Source organism: Harmonia axyridis, chromosome 1 (genome assembly GCF_914767665.1).
Source record: "Harmonia axyridis chromosome 1, icHarAxyr1.1, whole genome shotgun sequence".
In the NCBI taxonomy this organism is placed as follows: Eukaryota; Metazoa; Arthropoda; class Insecta; order Coleoptera; family Coccinellidae; genus Harmonia; species Harmonia axyridis.
This window is the reverse complement of record NC_059501.1, coordinates 4,100,674-4,118,968: the sequence shown is the minus strand read 5'-3', so window position 1 is coordinate 4,118,968 and position 18,295 is coordinate 4,100,674. Positions and strand designations below refer to the sequence as shown.

General features: G+C 37.6%; 2 protein-coding genes across 3 annotated transcripts in view; one reads left to right on the top strand and one right to left on the bottom strand.

Annotated features, from left to right (window-relative positions):
• The first annotated feature begins 389 nt into the window (after positions 1-389).
• LOC123686785 (acyl-CoA Delta-12 desaturase) lies at positions 390-5,313 on the top strand. The gene is made up of 5 exons (XM_045626992.1): positions 390-603; positions 2,046-2,176; positions 2,728-2,933; positions 4,073-4,258; positions 4,957-5,313. The coding sequence occupies exons 1-5, from the start codon at positions 462-464 to the stop codon at positions 5,267-5,269; spliced, it is 978 nt and encodes a 325-aa protein (XP_045482948.1). The 5' UTR covers positions 390-461; the 3' UTR covers positions 5,270-5,313.
• A 287-nt stretch (positions 5,314-5,600) lies between these two features.
• Positions 5,601-18,295, bottom strand: part of LOC123686759 (spectrin alpha chain) — a 32,656-nt gene continuing 19,961 nt past the window's right edge. Inside the window, exons 20-29 of one of the 2 annotated variants that reach the window (XM_045626990.1) lie at positions 17,704-18,070; positions 16,080-16,275; positions 14,304-14,680; positions 13,766-14,116; positions 11,700-11,820; positions 11,062-11,544; positions 9,354-9,377; positions 8,490-8,752; positions 6,510-6,847; positions 5,601-5,930 (exon numbers count right to left, since the gene is read on the bottom strand). In XM_045626990.1, coding sequence (XP_045482946.1) covers positions 5,802-5,930; positions 6,510-6,847; positions 8,490-8,752; positions 9,354-9,377; positions 11,062-11,544; positions 11,700-11,820; positions 13,766-14,116; positions 14,304-14,680; positions 16,080-16,275; positions 17,704-18,070 — 2,649 coding nt within the window. In that variant the 3' untranslated portion in view covers positions 5,601-5,801. The remainder of the gene's footprint in view (positions 5,931-6,509; positions 6,848-8,489; positions 8,753-9,353; positions 9,378-11,061; positions 11,545-11,699; positions 11,821-13,765; positions 14,117-14,303; positions 14,681-16,079; positions 16,276-17,703; positions 18,071-18,295) is intronic. The other variant, XM_045626991.1, reaches the window with a different exon arrangement.

The following is an 18,295-nucleotide window of genomic DNA, read 5'->3' as shown; positions in this document are numbered from 1 at the left end:
CGGTCGCCATCTTGAACAGTAATGCCAACTTAAAGTTATATGCCTCGAAAAAAAACACCCGTTATGTTGAATAATAAAATCCAGTTTTGGCAAAAAATGTGTTTAACTATGGTAGATCGGGGACTTTTCAATTGGCCTGTTACACCTTAATACGCTCCTGGTTGACACCTTACATAACGCAGCTCGAACCCTATTGTTTCAACAAAATAAATCGTGAAGAATATAAGGAGAAAGCGATGCAACACATCAACTGGCAAACCCCTTCAATGCAATTCACATCAACGAGCAATAAATAAAGAGACAATACATCCCTTCCTTTGTAAATGTCACCTATCTTTGTCATTGTTGAATTGCATTACCTTTTTTAATGGAAATCGACGATAACAGAAATGCGCGTTCATTAGTGTTGCGCCCACTTTTGTAGTGATAACTTGGGCTGGTTTTTCGCGTTTGGAAAAAAAATGGCTAACGGTGAAAAAAAATTGTCTACCAAACGGGAGGTCGATTGGTTTATGGTTCTCATACAGATGCAAGCCGCTTTTGTTATAGTTATTGGATTGCACGTATGCGTTTTTCAAGCACAGTGGAGAACGATTTTTTTCAGTGAGTATTTTGGGCTTGAATCTATCATGGAGAAATTATAATCATAATCGTCCTTATTGGTTTTAAAATAGTATAGTATTCACACACTTCAAACGCATCAGTGAATATATAATAAAAACGCAAAACATTAAAAATAAAATTATAAAGTAGAAGTAAATAAAATTATAAAGTAGAAGTAAATAAAATTATAAAAGAGAAGTAAATAAAATTATAAAGTAGAAACTCATTTGAATCAATTTCGATTTTATTTCATCATTTAGTTTATCATTTCCTATTAGGTATAAACCTTGTCGTTCGAGGAATAGATTTCGGAGTGATCTGTCCCCGAACAGATATCGTCACGATGATGACAGTCATTTTCGAATTCTTAGTCTTAGTCGGAATAATGGACTTAACCGATATAGTCCAGTCGATATGTATTTTTCACAGGAAAGTTTTGGAGTAGTTTTGATTTCTTCGATTTTTTATGTTTTTTGGGGTGCTGAATCACAATTTGAGGTTTGCTACCAAAATTTTGTTACGAAACATTAAAATAAATCCAAAAACAGGTGAAGAGGTGATAGACCTTCCTTTATAAAAACAAATTAAATTTTCTTACGAATTTCTTTGATTACGGTCTTTTTGTCCGATAAACCGTTCTCGCTCACTTGCAAGTTGAAAATTAGCGTATTTTATCTGTCTCTACAAAAACTCACTTTTACCAATCAAAAACTTTAATTTTTTTTTAATGGCATATCTTCAACTCAATAATTTATTCTTCCATTACAATCCCGATGAGTTAAATCTATAAAGCCATCAGCAGTTCAGAAAGAAGGATTTTCAAAATCACTTTTTGAAATTTAATTTATTTCTTTATACAGGGTGATTTACCGGGATGGCCTATTAGACGTTTGTGGAAAACTAATCATAATTTTATGCTGAAAATTTGCATATTGGGGTTTGAGACAATGATCTTTCTCCCTAAAATGTTTTCAAATCTCAACAACTTCCGGTTATACCGGAAACAGACAACTACTTCCTTATTTCAAATATTGCATCATTAGATAGCTTTTTTGACGACAATTTCGGCAATATACCATAGCTGGGATTCTTATGAAAAAAATGAGGGCGATGAGGACATTTTTTTAATATTTCGACAGAAAAAGCTTTTTTCGAATTTTTTTTTTCGATTCTGCAAATACGTGAATGGTTTTGAAAGATTCGGTTCTGTCAGTCCGTCTCGGAACGAAATGTGTTGGAGACGCTGGAGTCTTGAAATATTCAGGCTAAATAAAAGGTCCGAATATCCCGGTTAAGTTCGTAAAAATCCGGTAGATGGCTCTGAATGGAATTTCGTGGGAATTGTATTATTGGATGATTAGAAAACTAAACAAATTTTTCCTTTACTATTCTGAACAACTATTTTACGTATTCCTGGAAAATTATCAACAATTTTTTTTCAGGTATTGTCCTAGCTCTATTTTCAAATTTAGGTCTTACGGCTGGAGCACATAGACTATGGGCTCATCAATCTTACAAGGCAACTACAAAATTGAAGATATTTCTAGCTTTATGCCATACTTTGGCTGGAACTGTGAGTTTTGATGATACATTGCATTTTTAGTTCTAGAGAGAAAAAATCAATCCTCAATAATTTATGATTCCATGGCAGAATGGGAAATATTGAATTATATTTCTAGTATCTAATTGATCAAGGTCATTTCATATTAAAAACATATTTTTGGAGAAATTTTGTTACTGTTATACCTCTGATATACTTTTCTTTGTCTAGACATATTATTTCTTTTCAATGATAAAAATTGATGTTATCACCCAATATTTTGATCTTCGAATTAAAAAATAACATGGAAAAAGCTATATCATACGAAATACAACAAAAATCTTACAACATAGAATGATAAGGCACCATTTTTTATGGTGGGTCCCTATCTCAGGGGATTCCTATGTTTAATTTCGAGATCACTTATGGAATTATCAGTATGTATGACAACTCAGAGGTCCCTGCCATATACACCTTCCACCTTCATAGTGGAGCGTGCTGACCACAAAGTATTTAAGATACGACCATTCTAAGATATAATGTTAATGGTGATTTTATGTTTTTTAATTGAACCATCTTCTCAGGGCTCTATTTACAATTGGGCAAGGCTGCACAGACTCCACCACAAACATTTTGGTACGGACCTCGATCCATACAATTGCAGTAAAGGATTCTACTTCGCCCATGTCACTGGATTCTGCTTCAAATTGAGTGAAGCACAAGAAGAAGCCTTGAATGAAATAGACACATCCGATTTGGAAAATGATCAAGTTGTCATGTTTCAACATAGGTACGTAATTTTTCGAATTACCGGAATTTACAAAAAAAAATCAGGCTTTACATTCAACCAATATCACACAAAAATGGTCTGATGTGATACACGATTTAGAGCAAATGATAATCCAGCTAGTTGATAGAAAATCAAAACTATAAAATCTTCATCTATAGTAAATAGTTTATTATACAACGAGCGGTAATGTAGGTCATAACTCACGCAGATGAAGTTTGCAGCACGAGCCGCAGGGGAGTGCTGTAATTCATCAAGTGAGTTATGACCATTACCGCAAGTTGATTACTATATTTCATCTACGACTATATCAATAAATACTAAGAAAAAATACAGACTTAGAATATAGACAGAAGGAACGGGAAATAAACATATGTGCTCGATCCAGAGTACAAGAGAGATGGAAACTTAGTGTCACCAATCACAATCGAACTAGCTTCGGCTAGCTCGAATCCAGTACAGAGTACAGACATAGAACTATATTGAAAAACCTTAATAGTTGCCTATAAAAATGCATTAGAATATACAAAAAAACATTCCCTACAAACGATGACTTAATGATCTTACTGCTACAGCAATCTTGAAAATTTTTTCAAACACCTTTATATTTTTTCGGGCAAGTAATTCTGTATGGTAACATTAGCTGTTTGTCTTTCGGAAATGTTTACCGATATAATATTTCATCTTCACTATCTGAATTAAGCGTTCACACAAAACATTCATAATAATTAGATATCAACTCAATTTGAAAACGTCAAAATTATTAAAGTGGCATTCCCTCGGCCAATCGAATAGAAGTAGAGAAGTATAGAAGCACAGATCCATATTTTCCGATTTATTATAGTGAGTTATAGTAATGAGTTATTATAACTCACGCTGTTTGTTAAGAGGTACTATTAATTGCTCAAAAGCAGTTGAATAATGAATATATAATTCAACAGGAGTAGATATATATAATTATTTTTTTCAACTTGAAGCCAAGCAGCGTTTGGGGCGAATAAGATCTGAATGGGTGATCAATCGGTCATACATATGTTGATTCTCAAAAACAAATCAGATTTTTTTCACTTCAAAAATGAAATTCACTTCAGTTCGTTTTCTTGAATTTTCGAAAGCTTAATTATTGATTCATATTGTTTCAGGTTCTATTGGTATTTGTACTTGATCATTGCAGTATTATTACCTGTAAATGCACCTGCAGAATATTGGGGTGAGACTCTGATGAACACAGTGGCCATAGCTGGTTTTATGCGGCTCGCTGTTGTTTTCCACTCCAACCTGTTGATTTCCAGTGGTAGCAAACTATTGGGTCTAGCTCCAGGTGAAAAGTAAGTGGAAAATATATGACATTCAAAAAGACAGTAACAATAATCGTTTTGAAGTTTGCGGTATGGGTGAACTGGCAGAAATCGTCACGTAAGGAAGAAAGCGTTATGCCGTATCCGGTTGATCTTCTTTCTCTTGCTCTCTTCTTTGGACTGATATAATTAATAATAGTTATTTATAATACAAGTGCATAAGGCACAAAGTGGAGTTTTCCAAAGAAGGAGTGTTAGAATAAGCCTTCTGTATGAGTTTTACACATTATTTTCTCTAATTCACTGAGTTTTTATTGAAATTAATGGAATATATCCATAAATATCGTTTAGTGATTTTTGCATTGTGAAACGTTGGTTGGCAGAACTGTTTTCTGTATCACAAATGTGACAGATAATTCATAAATCAGCGACAGGAGAGTTACGAGTACCAACATATAATGATGAAATATAACTATGAAATCTTTGTGAAACTGAGATATTCCCGCATAATTTTGTTCACATTCTAGCACTCGCTCATTCAAACTCTCTCTGGCTCCTTTTTGAATTTTGAACTCCTGGAAGAATATCTAGGCCTTGTATTATAAATAAATACATAACAAAGATAAAGTTAATAAACTAGTTCCAACATACCTGCTTAACGCATCTTGTTGCTTTCACATTATTGTTATAAGCATAACCTCAAAACATTGTTTTTTTTCCTGTTTCAGATTCCCTAGCGATACCAATCTAGTGTTCTTCTTCAACAAAACTCACTGGATCTCCTACCATTATCTGGCCCCATGGGACTACCAGACTGGAGAATATGGCAAATACGGTGAAGATTGTCCAACCATTTTCATCAATTTGTGCGAAACTTTGAAACTAGCTTCGGATTTGAAAACTGTCGACAGTAATACTATAAGAAAAGCTTTAGTGAAATCAGTAGATGAGAAAAAAACTTTCTCAGACAGTCTATTCGAATTGCACAATGTAGAGCAGAAGACGAAAGACAACATGTTCAGACCAACAAAGTTTTTCTGAATGTAAACCTATTTTTTTTTTTAAATAAATATTTTTATTTTTCATTTATTTCTTCCTTGTCTGATTTTATTCTTTCGGAATTTAATTATTTTATTGCGTAGGTGAATTCAAGAATAGTCATAGGTCAACAAATACATCAAGAACTTTTCATTCAACGAAAGTCCACAATCGAATTTTTTGTATATTTGTTTTATATTTTTCTTTGGTTGAAATAACTTTTTTTTTTAAATTTTTTATCATGAAAATATAAAATATTCATACTGTATTGACTCTCAATCTTGTTCAAAAAGCAGTTAATGAGGTTCAGAAAGGATTAAATTAAGAAATCAAATTCAAGCTGATAGAAGCAAGCTTTAATTGATTGATCAGAATTGATATAAAGAACATATAAAATTAACACTAACATTTTGAATCGTGTGCTCCAAAATCACCAGAATAAATATAACTATTTTGATATTTCATTCAACTCTTAATATAATAAATACTTTTTCTTAAAATATAAATAGAACATTCAAATAAAGCAGCAACCATATTAATTTTGGAATAAAGTACGTGTGAATTCTATGTAATCTAAAGCTCCTGCTATGGGCCTTTCTGTTTTTGGTTCTGTGTATGGTCTCATTCGCGCCACACAATAATCTGCCATTTCTTTTGTGAGGTTCTGCAATAAATAATAGAGCATTAGAAAAATCCACAATTAAATTGTGTAATGTTTGTTGTGGACGTGATTATTTTTGATAGTGAATAATTTGTGGGAGAATTATTTGAGGTATTTCTAAAGGGTTATCCATTTGTATCCCACGAAACTTACTACATAATAATTATTTTTGTAGTTAGTTTTCACAATTACCACATGTTGAGTATTAGATAAAAGATCCATATTGTTAAATAGTTAACCTACAAATAAACCTATGACGCTTCGGATGACAGTTTCTGACATATGTCATTGAAATTGGGGTGTCAAATTTGGACCACAACATAGATAACCCAGTGTTATCTCTTAATACACTTTGCCTTATACCTAAAGGTCAATCTAAGAATCAATCTACTACCTGTAAGAAGCAGAAGGGCAGACAGGATCTCCAATATGTATTTAGGTTATTAATAGAACCATCCTAACGTTAAGAAACTTTTTTCAGAAAAAAATTATTCGAACTTTTCCTTAATATTTTTGACATTCGATAAAGTGTTGAACATTCAGATAAACCTGATAAACATTATAAAGAAAAGAAAAACTCACAGCGTATAACTCTTCCTTGGTTACGTAAGGTCTATCACCGGCCGTGATGGCTCTGAAAGCCTTTTCGATCTCCTCTGAACTCTGTACGTTCTCTGTCTCTTTACTGATCATGAAGGCCATGTATTCCTGCAAGGACACATGTCCATCTCTGTTGGGGTCCACCACGTCCAAGATGGCGTCGAATTCGGGATCCGGCTGGCCCTCTTCCACCATCGGCAGGTCATAGCCTAGCGCTCTTAGACAGCTCTTGAATTCTTGGTGATTCAATTTACCCGATTTGTCTTTGTCGAAGTGTTTGAACATCATGGAGAATTCTTTGAGCGCGTCCTCGCTCACACCTGAAAACAAAATGGAAATGGTTATATTTTAATTCATATCAATATTCTGCAGATACGACAGAGCTACAAGAAACCTAAAAGTGTAGTACTGAACCAAAGTTTCTTTTTACATTTCACTAAACTACCAGTAGTCCACCAAAAAAAAGATTTGGTGAAAAGAAGCGGGTACTGTTCCAGAAAAAATTACACTCTGTAGATTCGCATTCAAAATTAGCATATCACATTATATGAATTCTCCTTGAATTTCTTGATTTCGATAACATAATTTCTCTAATTCTGTGGTTATTCCGTTCATTCTTCCACATCTTGTAGAACAAAATCGTGCGAGAATATATCAGAAACGCACAGTTTTCATGGTTATATTTTATTATTCTATGTTGGTTCTCCGAACTTTCCGCCACGGCTTTATCTGTCAATTCATCAATTTGCCTTAAAGAAATCAGTTCTGGCAACCAACATTTTTCAGTGCAAAAATCACTAAAATATATTTATGGAAATATTTCATTAATTTCAATGAAAATGCAATGAATTAGAGAAAATAATGTATAATACTCGTACAGAAGGCTCATTCTACCACTCGTTCATTCCAAAACTCGCCACTTCGTGGCTCGTTTTTGAATTTTGAACTCGTGGAAGAATATCAATGCCTTCTGCACTTGTATTATAAATAACTATTCTAAACGTTGTTGAAAAGTGTATTGTGACATAACCTACTGAACACAAATGACTTGATAAATGTCAAAAATTATTTACAGTGTTGCCATTATAAATTGTATCATTCCTATTGGAAAACTACTATTATAGTCCGGGAGCCAGGTGCAAATTTGGTTGATTATTTCCTCTCAAGAGATACTTGGTGAGATGCATCAGATAATAGGAATAAAAAGCCTCGTGAACGTCAGCTGCGACTCTGCTGGGGGGGAGAGCGGCGGCAGCCCCCAAACACGAAGAAAAAAAAATACATTCAGTCATTTCCTCCCAACTGAAAATTTGTCAAATTGTAGCTAACCCAATATCTAGACGAAAAAATACAATCAGCTGGCTATAGCATGGTAGATTATACGTCAGCTGGTGCCTCAAACATGAAAAAAAAAATTACATTTTCAATGACAGCTCTGACAGCGACTCTGATACTGAATCAGAGAGTGGAAATAACTAAATATTATTGTGCAACATGTGGAGAAAGACCTTTTCTCGCGAGTGTGGCACTCTCTGATTCATTATCAGAGTCGCTGTCAGAGCTGTCATTGAAAATATATTTTTTTTTCATGTTTGAGGCACCAGCTGACGTATAATCCACCATGCTATAGCCAGCTGATTGTATTTTTTCGTCTAGATAAGGGGTTAGCTACAATTTGACAAATTTTCAGTTGGGAGGAAATGACTGAATGTATTTTTTTTTCTTCGTGTTTGGGGGGCTGCCGCAGCTCTCCCCCCCCCAGCGTAGCTGACGTTCACGAGGCTTTTTATTACTATTACCTGATGCATTCTACTAATTACTGTTTGAGAGGAACTTGGTCATGTATATCTGTTACTGGCTCCCGGACTATTATGTAACCTTTATAGAGAAGCAAGTGTCGATAAATCTCAGTATTAGCAGAGGAAATGTGATAATATACCAGTGTAATAACAGCTCACTCACCAGATTGATTGCGGGCCTGTATCTGTTGCTCCAAATTGTGCTGCATTCTCATACCTAACTGGTCCAACTGATCCCATTGCTGCGCCAAACCGACTGTCGAGTGTTCTGTGTAACGGTTGTCTAATATTAGGTGTTCCTCTAGTATTGCTCCCAGATCTTCTATTTTCTTCAAGTCCGACCTTCGTGCCCTCACTTCAGCTGCTTTCCTCTTTGTTGCCTCCAATTGTTGTTCTAGGGAGCCTGATCCTTCCATCATTGATGTCCTTGAAGGGAAATATGAATATTAATATCCATTCAAATATTCGTAGGTAGGTTAATTCATTAGTCTTGCAGAGGAAACATTAATAAGATTTCTTCATTCCTTTTATAGTGCTAATGTATTATGAAATTTTAAAATAGAAAGATGCACCAGTGATAAGAATGTTGTCGAAAATTTCAATACTAACTGATTGATAATAATCTTCTATACTGACTTATTGATTATTGAAGTTTGAGATATATAACCTAAGACAACATTCTTCGTTTGTTATAGTAGCCTTCATGTTCATGTTGGGTTGTAGTGAACACTCCTTCATAAGTTAGTACTAGTCAAAATAACAAATTAAAATTAAATAACGGTATATTTTACATTAATATTTTCAGTTGATTAGATGATCCATAAAATAAAACACAGTTAGTTAGAAAGTTATAAAAAACTGATAGTTTGAAAACTAAATCAATTCGAAAATGAAGCATCAAAATGCCTTTCAGTTCAGTTTCATTTTCATATTAAAAAAGGAAATATTTTTTAGTAGATTATGTGAAACTCTGGAATTTTAGTTTCATTTTAGACAACCATTTCAAGCACACTCAAATTCTATTTACCCATCCCATCCTAAAATTCGGTATCTGAAAAACACATAAATTTATTCGCTTTATTTTGTTAATTTTAAGGAAAACAAGATTACAAAAATGTAATAGTCCAGTAAAATTGTATCTGGTTAATAATAATACAATGATCATCAGAATTCAGAATTATAAGGTTCCAAGAGCGCATGGTTATTCTATGTTTGAATTTTAATGACATTTGAATATGCAAGTATAATGTTAAGATATCTAAAACATAGGTGTGCTCACTAACTCTTGAAAATCCTTCTTGGATTTTAATGGGATTGGTCAAAAATCTATAGATTAGACAGATTTTGATCGTAACTTTCAACTTGAATGAGGATACCGTTGCAGGCGCGGATCCAGTCCCCACTTTTGGGGGGGGGGGAACTTTTAGATACTAAAAATACTGAAAATGTGGACCCCAGACACCTCCGCCATTTTGGGACGCCATTTTTTGCCGTTCAATAATATGGTTTTCCACAAAATATATTGAAAGTGAAATTTTTGCTGATCTTGTAATTATTCGAGCCTTAGTATGTCAAATTTTAAGAGGGCCGGCAAAATTTAAGAGGTGCCCTGGCCATTTGGGGGGGACCGTTCCCCCAGTTCCCCCCCCCGTGGATCCGCGCCTGTACCGTTGACGTCAAGAATGGTTGACGCTGATTGGTTGAAAGTTTAAAGGCAACCTGTCATATATAGACCTTGGCCAATGGCGATATAGATAACGGATGACGCGTTACCCCCACTCTTAACATAAGTTCATAAGAATTCAGAATTATAAGGTTCCAAGAGCGCCTGGTTTTTCTATGTTTCAATTTTGATGACATTTGAATATGCAAGTATAATGTTAAGATATCTAAAACATAGGTGTGCTCAATAACTCTTGAAAATCCTTCTTGGATTTTAATGGGATTGGTTAAAAATCTATAGATTAGACAGATTTTGCCTCGTAACTTTCAACTTGAATGAGGATACCGTTGACGTCAAGAATGGTTGAAGCTGATTGGTTGAAAGTTTAAAGGCAACCTATCATATACAGACCTTGGCCAATGACGATATAGATAGTGGATGACGCGTAGCCCCCACTCTTAACTCTTAAGTGACGAGACAATCTGTTTAATCTATTGACCTTGGGATTGGTTCCTTTTCACTTCTTATGGCGCTCACGTCGACTTTCTGTCAATGTCGTTTTGAGGTTACATCTACAATAAACGATTTTTGACAGAACAGATGGAAATTTTGAAATGATACCGTTGATTGGACAATTTTTGTATAGCACCACCTTAAGGGAGAAAAAGGACCCATACTCAGACTGAGTCGCCAGAATTATCTAAATCTAATCAGTGAACACACCAGTATTTTAGACATCTTATATAATGTACGGTCCTGACCATAGTGCGCCTGTCTTCCTGCTTCAACAGATCCAATCGGTTTTTATTGGAATTAATGATAATTTCTTTTCTGCTCAGTCATTTGGATGGAAGTGATTTGTTTAATTAGCGTGAATAGTGAATGTTTGGTGCTCGAATCGTGAAAAATTGAAAGATAAAAGATTATAAAACATCTGGAGGAGTATAACGCCTTTTCCTTACGTGACAATTTATGACGGTTCTCCTAAACCGCACATTTCTTTAAGGAACTTCCCTCCAAAACAAAATCATTACATCCCATGTTATGATAATAAAATAATCAAAAAACACACCTGGTTTCCGTGAGCCACTGGTGGAACGCATTGGCGTGCTTGGCGAACTCCTTCCTCAACTTATCGTTCTCCTCCTGCCTCTGCGCCTCCTTGCTCAGCTCCACGTCCCGTTCCGCTATTATCTTCTGCAAGTTTCTCCACGTGTCCTCCAACGCCTCCATGTTGAACCAGGTGTACGGGTTGGGACCGACGTTGAAGCTCTTTATCTGCTCGTCCAGGGCGGCCAGGGCCTCGAAGTCGGCCTGAGCGCTCGACAGGGAGGCCTGGAACTGCGCGTGCGCCTCCCTCAGGGCCTTGATCTCCTCGATGGAGTTGCACCTGACTGGGTCGGTGAGGTCCTCTTCGGCGTTCTCGAACCAGGAGTTGAAGGCGGACGCCCTCTTGGCGAAGGTGAGGAAGAGCTCCTCGATCTGCCTGAACTGCTCCTGCATGCGGAGTAAACGTTGCTTTCTCGCATCAGAAGCTGCCAGTAGGGTTTGCCATCTGCGAAAAAAGGGAATTAGTATTATATTGTGGTTACTTTGCTTGTTTGAGAGATGGCGTCGTGTGCTGCGCATTTCTCGGAAGATCAGAACCGCTTGGCAAACAAAAACACTAAATTTTTTGAGTCAAGGGATAAACTACTGTAGAAGACTCACCTTGCTATGACATCTTCATGTCTTTGAATTATGGCTGGCGTCTGATCGTGTTTTGCCGCTATAAGTTGATCCTTCAAGGATGTAATATTCTGAATACCTTCATTCTCGAAGGCAGTGAGTCCTGCAACGAATTTACAACAATCAGAAACGGCTTGAAATTTCTTTCAAAGGGATTCATCATATGGTATATGATAAGGCTTATGAGTTGAATTCAATTTGAAATTCATAACGTCAAAACAGTCTTTCTTGTTGTTTTATTAATCAAATTTTAATAAAGATTTTCTAACATTAAAATCAAGAGCTGTTTTTGCATATTATGACAATTCATTAATTACACTGCGCATAAAAATTAACGCACATTCTGAAAATCTCAATTTTAATGAAAGTTATCTCTACATTGACTTTATAACTTATTTTTTATGTTCTCTCGCGAAGGTTTTGAACGAAACAAGACACATTAAATGGAAGAAAAATTCAGGATTTCACCGAATCTTATGTGAAAGAAGAGAAATAAACAATTTTCAAAATACTGGAATGCTGATAAGTGGTTTAATACTTGGTATTTCCACCCCTTGCGTTAATTACAGCTCGGCAACGACGGTTCATACTCAAAATGAGTGATCTTAAAATGTTCTGATCTAATCCTTCCCAGATTTTTCTGAGTTGGATTCCTAAGTCATTAAGAGTAGATGGATGATTTTCTGAACTTCTCAGCCTTCCATTGAGGTTGTCCCAAACCAGCTCAATCGGATTGAGATCTGGACTTCTTGCTGGCCATTCCATTCGAGAGACTTCAACCTCTTCAAGGTACTCCTGAACGATGCGCGCACGATGGGGTCTGGCATTATCGTCCATAAAAATGAAATTTTCACCAATGTATGAGGCAAATGGCACTACATGCTTTTCAAGAATGTTCCTTATATACCTATCAGCATTCATAGCTCCATTATCAACGACCACTAGGTCTGAGCGAGCAGTCAAAGATATTCCACCCCATACCATAATCGATCCTCTCCCGAAACCAGTAGTATTCAGGAAATTACAATGAGCATATCTTTCATGTGGACGTCTGTATACAAGGGAACGTCGATCACAATGGTAGAGGCAGAATCTAGACTCATCTGTGAAGAGAACTCTTTCCCAATCAGCCTCTTCCCAATGGATATGCTCTCTCACAAAATCCAAACGCGCCCTTCGATAGGCTGGGATAAGAGCTAGGCCTCTTGCCGCGACACGAGGCCTCAAATCATATTCTCTGAGGCGATTTCTTATTGTCTGAGTGCTAATTTGCACCCCATGAGTTTGCTCAAGCTGATTTTGAAGGAGGCGAGCGGTTGCAAACCGTTGTCTCAACGAAGAAACTCTCAAGTAACGTTCTTGAATAGCAGTTGTTACCCGTGGTCTACCCTGCCCTGGTCTTCGGACATTCATACCTGTCTCCTTGAATCGCTGCAACATTCTGGACACACTTGTATGGGAAACTCCAAACCTTTCTGCAATTCTTGTGTATGTCCACCCTTCTTCTCGCAAAACTACCGCTTGGGCACATTCCTCTTGGGTCAAATTGCGTGTTTCGCGTTGCATAGCGATCGAGTGTAGAAAATCAAACGAAAGAAAAACTATTGATCACTAGAATTGATCGAGAACAACTGATTTCAGAATGGAGCCAATACATTCAAAATCCGATAATCTCATCTATTTTTATTCCTGCTGGGAAAAAACATCTGTATTGAAGAAAAACGTTGAAAGTGGATAACATATACATGCATAATTCTGATAAAAATAATTATCATTGAGAACACCTTCAGTTGTAGAATAAATTTGAGATTTCCATAATGTGCGTTAATTTTTTTTGCGCAGTGTATATTTGTATCTTCCTCTCCTTTGAAACAGGTAACAGCAATTCGGCAGTCTAAGCAAAGTTTAAATGTAATTCTGAGGATTCTCTTACAGTCAAAATGTTCAAGTGAAAATTTGATCGAAAGATAGATATCAATTCGGTTCATTAAAAACAATCATTGAAATAACAAACAAAACCATAACATGCAACCGTTAACATATCATACCTGCATCGAAAGTGTGCTGCTTGGTCAACAGAGTCTGTACCGAACTCAGATCCCTTCCGAACTCTTCGCTTCTGACATGGGTCTCCTTGTCCGCGATCCAGCTCTCTACCACGTCCGCCTTCCACATGAACTGCAGGTAGGCGGAGTTATCCACCAGCTTGGCCTTCCTCCTGGCAGCCAGAGAGGCCAGGTGGTCCAACTTGGACTGCAGGGTCTGGATACGTTGGTTGATGCTTTCGGTGTGATGGTTGCCCTGTTCGACAAGTTTCTGGCCAGCATCGCTTATGTCCTTGCAACGTTCACGGTGGGCCTGGAAGTCGGTCTCGAAGGCGTCGTGTTTCTTCAGCAGACCTGGGGGGTGGTAAGGTTCGATTTAGTAGATATACACTTAAAGAGAATTCTTCATTTATTTAGTGTGCAACTAAGTTCCCGCTGTTTGTCAATAGGTGGCTCCAGCAGTAAGTGCTGGTCGAACAGCGAGCTCTGTTGCACACCTTATACAAACACCCCAAAATGACCTAAAACCCCACCAACTGACCTTGAACAGCGGCCATGGTATCTCCGTAATCTTCGACGCCCAACAGCTGCTGCTTTTCGCTGATCCACGCCTCCTCCTCCTCGACCTTGGCGAGGAACTGCTGGTAGAGCAGCGACTCGTCCAACTTCTGCCCTCTTGTGGCGGCCAGCTGCTTAAGCTCCGCCCACGCTTGGTTGAGCGCCTTCAGTCTCTGCTCGATTTCGGGCACGCCCAGATTTGACACGTCCATGAGCTTCTCGCCCGCCTCCTGGACTGCCTGGATGGCCGGTTCGTGGGAGCCTAGCTCTGCCTCGAGACGCTTGTGCTTCTTCTTGAGGTTCTGCACGCCTGTTAGGTCACGGCCGTAGTCGTCGGAACCGACGAGGAGTTTCTTCTCTCTGAAACGAAGATGGAGGCGTTGAAAGGGGCGTGGTCCAAAAGGGGAGGAAGATTTGGTAAAAAGTCCGATCTATAGAGCCAATAGATTTCTCTATCTAGTAGAAAGTAGAAGATATACAAGGTGATCGCCATTTCTGTGACGAACTACGACTGATAGCTGCACTCATTCTGCACATTTTTTTTCTATGAATGAAGGTTCGATTCGTTTTCGTTTTTGAAGTTTTGAAGTTACAAGAACTTGAAAGAATTAAGTCATTGTTGAAGTCAGAAATATGTGCAAATTACTTTGCAAAAGGAGAATGCTCTGAGAGGATCCAGAATCAAGAAGTTGAGGATGTATTAGTCAAGCATGAAATCAAACTGAACTTGTTATATGTGGCATAAATCAAATTAGAAAGGACACTGCCCATAACAGTGTATAACAGCTTTATATAATTACACTTCGTGTTTTGATGACTGTGCTAATGTGATACATCTCTCAAATGTGAATCAAAAATAACCTCAAAAATAACGTTTGCAGCTCTTTAATAGTGTCAAAATAGTCCAGACAAAGGCATAGCGTGATAGGAGATTTACATAATTACATTTCAATCTGAAAAAATTCATATGAACATGAAATTTGGGATCCTTGGGTCTCCTTTTATTCAAGAATAAACCAAAAACAATATAAATAAATATTGAGAAAAGAAGTACCCAATTTTTTTCTATAACTCTTGATATTACCTATTATGGGGACAAATACAATGAAAATAAAAAAAGACGATTAAATCAATGAAAATATTAGATAGAACCTACCTACACATTTTTGCAGTCGAAAAATTCAAAAATTCGATTGAATATCAATTTTTGTTCTTCAACTAGTAGCTATTTCAATTCAATTATCGATAAATTGTTTAGACATCGCATGTTTGAAATAAAATAATTCGATATGAGGAGAAAAATATTTTCGTCAATTTTCATGTGTCGTGAAGAACATATGATGTCAATATAAACATTATACAGGTCCGTCTTGAGCTCACAGGTTCATTATTAATTCAATTATTTTCGTGAAGAAATCAAATAGAAGAATATAAATTCTAAAAATTCATATGAAACACAATAATTAAAAAAACCTACGATATTTATCACCGCGAAGTTTCTAACTATGAAATTTTGTGAAGTTTAAACAGACAATGTTACTGTACTTTCTTGAAATCAATCTGGTTAAATTTCAGAAAAGATGATTATTTTTTCACTACAAAAAAATCCAAGACTTATTATTGAAATTATAAATTTCCACCTGACGTTTCTTCTACAACTGCACTAGACATCTTCAGAGATTTTTCTATTCCTTCTACGTTTTGCTCTAAACTATTACCGAAAATGATCTCTTAGCAAACTTAACTGAAAACTACTCACTTGATCCATGATTCTTCATCAGCAATGTCCCTGAAGAATTGATGCAAGGTGTTGGCCTCGTTCAAACGGGCCTGTCTATGAGCTGCCAGGTTCTTGATGCGCTCGTATCGTTCGTTGATGGACTGACGCTTCTCCTGGATGGATGCTGTGTCGAACTGTCCGCTTTCTATCAGAGAGTCAGCTTGATCATTCATGTCTGAAATTAGAAAAAAAAATGTCGCAGAATGAGTATTTTCGATTATTCTAACACTTTTTCTTTTTCGCTGCATGAGAAGTTTCGATGGTTGTTGTCTATGGTTTGACAGATGAGAATGTCAATCTGTGTTGACATTTCAGTTCCGTAAGGTCATTTCACACTGCTAACTACTACTACTACTATACTCCTACATAACAGGAGCTATTCGCACAGCAGCGTTGGAGGTCATACTGGACTTGCCTCCCTTACATCTTACATATGAGGAAATGTAGCCTGCTGGAAGCAATAAGAATTTCCCTTAATGGAAAGCTCCTTCCTGGAAACTGTGTTGGACATATGAGGATACTGAATCAATTAGATTCAAACCTCCTAGCAAAACCATCGGATGTTATGTCAACCAGCTACGATTTTGAAACGACCTTTGAAACGGTTATAAATGACCGTCCTAGTGCAATAAGTATCGTAAATCGTCTGGACTAAAAGTCATCCATATGGTTCACCGATGGATCAAAATCAGAGAAGTGCACCGACATTGGGATATATGGACCTAAACTGAGGATCTCTAAAGCCCTGGGAAGTGAGCCCTCGATTCTACAGACCGAGATAATGGCTGTTTATGTATGCGCTCAGGAGTGTCTCAAAATGAACCTCAAGGGGGCGCATATCTACATCACCACGGACAGCCAAACCACGCTGAGATCCCTGGAATCGTGTTGCCAGGGGTCTCTGTTGACTTGGGAGTGCCGTAACACCATAAGGCAACTGGCCAGAGGCAATAAGGTGAATCTACTATGGGTACCAGGGCACTTTGCGGTTGAAGGAAATGAAAAAGCTAATGAACTTGCAAAAAGTGCATCAAGGTTAACACCTGCTGGACCTGAGCCTTTCTGTGGGATGGGAAAAGACCAATATAAAGCTGCGGTCCAGCTATGGGAGTTGAACAACAGGATAATCCACTGGGCTAACACTGCTAGACTTGTTCAGGCAGAGAAATTCTTGACGATTCCACCTACCTACGCCGAAAAGCTCTTGAAGCTGTCACGTGCCGAGCTTCGGGTGATGGTGGTGCTGCTGACGGGGCACTGTCGGTACAAACATCATTTGTACCGTATGTGAAAATCAACTGACGAGATTTGCAGGCTCTGTGGATCAGAAGCAGAAACAGCCGAACACATGGTATGCAAGTGTACGGAGCTGGCTGGCTTAAGAACCATTCACATGGTTAAGCCGGCTCTGGATACCAGAGAGGTAACGGCCAAGGCCCCTAAGGAGGTTGTCAGTTTTATTAACGACATTGACGACCTCCTTGGGTTTCTATGAATGAGTAGGGTAGAGAACAAAAGATCTCCATGGTCGCAGTTCCCGGAAGGCTTACCGAACCAGAACGACCCCAGTTCAAATAATAATAATACTCCTACATAAAATTACCTTTAATCCTGTCTTCATGAGCTTGAATATCGGCTTCTACCAGCTGATGCTTCTTCATCAAATTCTGAACCGAAGCCAGATCTTTTCCTGCGTCCTCGCTGGTCAGCAAACTTTCCACCTCGCCGAGCCAAAAGTCCAGATCCTTGACGGCGGCAATGTAGGTGCGCTGCTTGTTCGCCTCCTTCAGTTTGACCGATTTCTCGGTCGTCTTCTGCGTCAGGTACTCCCATTGGTCGGCTATGCTCTCCAGACGTCTCTGTACCGCCTCTTCCGAGCCCGCGCACTGTTTCTTCTCTATCAGGTTGTTGCCGTTGGCCAATACCGATTGGATACGGTCAGCGTTGGCGGCTAGCTCCGCCTCGAACGCCTGGAAAAGGAGTTAGGTTAGATAGGGGTTAGAATACGTTCTATTAGTGTGACGTAACACACCGCCATTTTTGGTTCTCCTGTCAGTGTTCGGAATCCAAACAAATAAATTGTCATTCAAATTAGTACGGTGTCGTTGAAGGAATTGGCTCATTTTCATAAATAAGAGTATTCGAGGAACGATTTCAGTGTTAATTGATAGACAGAAGGAACGAGGTTGATACCA